This window comes from Haliotis cracherodii, unplaced genomic scaffold (assembly GCF_022045235.1).
Source record: "Haliotis cracherodii isolate W230 unplaced genomic scaffold, xgHalCrac1.p SCAF_18, whole genome shotgun sequence".
Classification (NCBI taxonomy): Eukaryota; Metazoa; Mollusca; class Gastropoda; order Lepetellida; family Haliotidae; genus Haliotis; species Haliotis cracherodii.
Window position 1 is genome coordinate 13,305,472 of NW_027266273.1, and position 4,949 is coordinate 13,310,420.

At 50.6% G+C, this 4,949-nt stretch overlaps 1 protein-coding gene across 1 annotated transcript; it reads right to left on the reverse strand.

Moving 5' to 3' along the window:
• Nucleotides 1-1,420: 1,420 nt before the first annotated feature.
• LOC139466046 (glutamine-rich protein 2-like) lies at nucleotides 1,421-2,772 on the reverse strand. Its single transcript, XM_071248062.1, has 3 exons — nucleotides 2,545-2,772; nucleotides 2,016-2,423; nucleotides 1,421-1,888 (listed from the first exon to the last, which is right to left on the reverse strand). The coding sequence occupies exons 1-3, from the start codon at nucleotides 2,770-2,772 to the stop codon at nucleotides 1,421-1,423; spliced, it is 1,104 nt and encodes a 367-aa protein (XP_071104163.1).
• Between the last annotated feature and the right edge of the window lie 2,177 nt (nucleotides 2,773-4,949).

Genomic DNA, 4,949 nt, shown 5'->3' on the forward strand with positions numbered 1-4,949 from the left:
CCCGCTCCACCTCTCTTCATTCCTTACTGTTTCATGTGCTCTTCACTGCTCAACTCCTCACCTCTCCACTCCTCTTGACTCCTCATAGCTCCTCTCATCTCAACTCCTCACCGCTCCGCTCCCCTTGCCTCCTCATTCCACTCCTAACTGCTCCACTCCTCTCTGCTCTCAACTCCCAATTCCTCCTCTCCTCACTGCTCACCACTCTGTTCCTCCCTCTTTGCTCCATTCCTCTCGTCATCTCTCTACTCCTCTCTGCTTCACTCCATTCCTCTCCTCACCTCTCCACTCCTCTCTGCTCCACTCCATTCCTCTCCTCACCTCTCCACTCCACTCCTCTCTGCTCCACTCCATTCCTCTTGTCATCTCTCCACTCCTCACCTCTCCACTCCTCTCTGCTTCGCTCCATTCCTCTCGTCACCTCTCCTCTCCACTCCTCTCTGCTTCGCTCCATTCCTCTCCTCACCTCCCCACCTGACTCCTCTCTGCTCCGCTCCATTCCTCTCCTCACCTCTCCTCTCCACTCCTCTCTGCTCCGCTCCATTCCTCTCCTCACCTCTCCACTCCACTCCTCTCTGCTCCGTTCCATTCCACTCCTCACCTCTCCACTCCTTTCTGCTCCACTCCATTCCACTCCTCACCTCTCCACTCCATTCCACTCCTCACCTCACCACCTGACTCCTCTCTGCTCCTCTCCATTCCTCTCCTCACCTCACTACTCCCCTCCTCTCTGCTCCACTCCATTCCTCTCGTCATCTCTCTACTCCTCTCTGCTTCACTCCATTCCTCTCCTCACCTCTCCACTCCTCTCTGCTCCACTCCATTCCTCTCCTCACCTCTCCACTCCACTCCTCTCTGCTCCACTCCATTCCTCTTGTCATCTCTCCACTCCTCACCTCTCCACTCCTCTCTGCTTCGCTCCATTCCTCTCGTCACCTCTCCTCTCCACTCCTCTCTGCTTCGCTCCATTCCTCTCCTCACCTCCCCACCTGACTCCTCTCTGCTCCACTCCATTCCTCTTGTCATCTCTCCACTCCTCACCTCTCCACTCCTCTCTGCTTCGCTCCATTCCTCTCGTCACCTCACCTCTCCACTCCTCTCTGCTTTGCTCCATTCCTCTCGTCACCTCTCCTCTCCACTCCTCTCTGCTTCGCTCCATTCCTCTCCTCACCTCCCCACCTGACTCCTCTCTGCTCCGCTCCATTCCTCTCCTCACCTCTCCTCTCCACTCCTCTCTGCTCCGCTCCATTCCTCTCCTCACCTCTCCACTCCACTCCTCTCTGCTCCGTTCCATTCCACTCCTCACCTCTCCACTCCTTTCTGCTCCACTCCATTCCACTCCTCACCTCTCCACTCCATTCCACTCCTCACCTCACCACCTGACTCCTCTCTGCTCCTCTCCATTCCTCTCCTCACCTCACTACTCCCCTCCTCTCTGCTCCACTCCATTCCACTTCTCACCTCTCCACTCCACTCCTTTCTGCTCCACTCCATTCCACTCCTCACCTCTCCGTTCCGCTCCTCTCTGCTCCGTTCCATTCCACTCCTCACCTCTCCACTCAACTCCTCTCTGCTCCGTTCCATTCCTCTCCTCACCTCTCCACTCCGCTCCTCTCTGCTCCGTTCCATTCCACTCCTCACCTCTCCACTCCACTCCTCTCTGCTCCACTCCATTCCTCTCCTCACCTCTCCACTCCACTCCTCTGCTCCACTCCATTCCTCTCCTCACCTCTCCACTCCACTCCTTTCTGCTCCACTTCATTCCACTCCTCTCCTCACCTCTCCACTCCACTCCTCTCTGCTCCACTCCACTCCTCTCCTCACCTCTCCACTCCACTCCTTTCTGCTCCACTTCATTCCACTCCTCACCTGACCACTCCACTCCTTTCTGCTTCACTCCATTCCACTCCTCACCTCACCTCTCCACTCCTTTCTGCTCCGCTCCATTCCCCTCCTCACCTCTCCACTCCACTCCTCTCTGCTCCATTCCTCTCCTCACCTCACCTCTCCACTACTTTCTGCTCCGCTCCATTCCTCTCCTCACTTCTCCACTCCACTCCTCTCTGCTCCACTACATTCCTCTCCTCACCTCTCCACTCCTTTCTGCTCCACTTCATTCCACTCCTCACCTCTCCACTCCACTCCTCTCTGCTCCGCTCCATTCCTCTCCTCACCTCTCCACTCCACTCCTTTCTGCTCCACTTCATTCCACTCCTCTCCTCACCTCTCCACTCCACTCCTCTCTGCTCCACTCCATTCCTCTCCTCACCTCTCCACTCCACTCCTTTCTGCTCCACTCCATTCCACTCCTCACCTGACCACTCCACTCCTTTCTGCTCCACTCCATTCCACTCCTCACCTGACCACTCCACTCCTTTCTGCTCCGCTCCATTCCCCTCCTCACCTCTCCACTCCACTCCTCTCTGCTCCGCTCCATTCCTCTCCTCTCCTCACCTCTCCACTACTTTCTGCTCCGCTCCATTCCTCTCCTCACTTCTCCACTCCACTTCTTTCTGCTTCGCTCCATTCCTCTCCTCACCTCACCACTCCACTCCTCTCTGCTTCGCTCCACTCCTCTCTGCTCCGCTCCATTCCTCTCCTCACCTCACAACTCCCCTCCTCTCTGCTCCGCTCCATTCCTCTCCTCACTTCTCCACTCCACTCCTCTCTGCTCCGCTCCGTTCCTCTCCTCACCTCACCTCTCCACTCCTCTCTGCTCCGCTCCATTCCTCTCCTCACTTCTCCACTCCACTCCTCTCTGCTCCACTCCATTCCTCTCCTCACCTCACCTCACCTCTCCACTCCTCTCTGCTCCACTCCATTCCTCTCCTCACTTCTCCACTCCACTCCTCTCTGCTCCGCTCCATTCCTCTCCTCACCTCACCTCTCCACTACTTTCTGCTCCGCTCCATTCCTCTCCTCACTTCTCCACTCCACTCCTTTCTGCTTCGCTCCATTCCTCTCCTCACCTCACCACTCCACTCCTCTCTGCTTCGCTCCACTCCTCTCTGCTCCGCTCCATTCCTCTCCTCACCTCTCCACTCTACTCTCTGCTCCACTCCATTCCTCTCTTCACCACTCCACTCCTCTCTGCTCCGCCCCATTCCTCTCCTCACCTCTCCATTCCTCTCCTCACCTCCCCACTTCTCTCTGCTCCGCTCCATTCCTCACCACTCCACCCACTCCAAGTCCCCTGTCAGCACAGGGAATGTTGAGTGTTCTCACAACATGCCTCTCATGATCAGGTTTCAGACCCCACCTACAGGTTGCTCTTATCAGCTGTTAAGGAGTAAAAACCAATTCCTGCAAGAAAGGACCTCTCACACTAATGGGACTGAAAGATTAATGGATGCCTCCTAGATCATTGCAGCGGTCATGGATGCAAAATTTGGAGGTCTTGACATCAATTAGCATGATGATAACATGAAAGCAAAGTTGGCAAATGTATTGGTTTGTAAGGAGGCCTCAAAGTTATAAAAACGTTGTAAGGATCCAGATTGCTAATAATCTACATTTGTACATGTTGAATGCATTATGATTCAAAATTTCTAAGAACCATTTGAAGGCGTGTTGTGCGGATTGTTCTGTCAACACTTATTTGCCTAAATGAGCTGTAAAAATATTTGCTCATTCTTACCGTAGGCGTAAAAGTGGAATCTGGAAGAGGAAACATGGCTGTTATCAACAATTATCTATTCATTAGGTATTTGGTTTCAAACATTTTGGAAGCCATTTGGCATTAGAGGTGAAACATGTATTTGTCAACAGAAAAACCAGATTGAGCTGGCAGGAAATTCATCTTCACTTTTAAATCAGTCTTTTCCGAATTCTAAGATTTGATCTTACAAAAAGTCCCAGTGTTGACATGGGTGCTTCCATATCATGTTATTTTGAATATCATTTGGCATTACTTCACAAGCAATGGATTGAACAGATATAGCTGGCTACCTTATATCAACTGGTTCTGATAGCTGTTCTAGAACTAATCCTGTATTCTCAGATTAGTGGTATCACATCCCAGAGTTCAAAGCTGTGTGGAGTATTCTAAGCAACACCTACTGCCTCACACTGTGATAGATTGGCCTGAGGTTCTGTCAGGGGTAGCACCAGTGATAGGCAGCACACATTCGGTGGAGGGATTTACTAACAGAGGGTGTTTCAGCAGCTATTGACGGATATAATGAGCTCTGTGGTATTTGACCCTGAAAAGGAAACATGACTCTGTGCCACTAGTAGATCTTTAGCTGTTGATATATGGAACTGTGTACCCACTGGGCAGGTTCTTGGTGTGTACAGGGGGAGTATTGTGCCTTGGGGAGGTGCTGAGGTGTTCTGTACAAGTCTCTGATGACACAGTAAGATACTATTGTTTTCTTTTTCTGTATTGGTGGTAATACTTGTAAAGATTTGTCATGTATATGTGCTCTTTAAAGAGAGGGCGCAGGCATTTCTCTGTTAGATGTATTTTTGAGGATATAGTCTAATAGCCCTCTTTTTTGAGGGTTTCAGTTACAGCATGCCATGCTGTTGTAATAGGTTCACTAAGATATCACACGTCTTTATATGGTACCCCTGTATGTACACACGTATGTTACAACTGTATGATACACCTGTATGATACACACCTGTAAGTACATACCTGTACGTTAAACCTTTATGTTACATCTGTATGATACACCTGGATCTTACTCCTGTATATACACACCTGTATGTTACACATGGATGGTACACCTGCATGTACACACCTTTATGTTACACCTTTATGTTTCACCTTTATATTACATCTGTATGATACACCTGTATGATACTCCTGTATGTACAAACCTGTATGTTACACATTTGTTACACCTGTATGTACACACCTGTATGCTGCACGAGTATGATACATCTGTATGTACACACGTGTATGATACACATGTATGTACACACTTGTATGATACACCTGTATG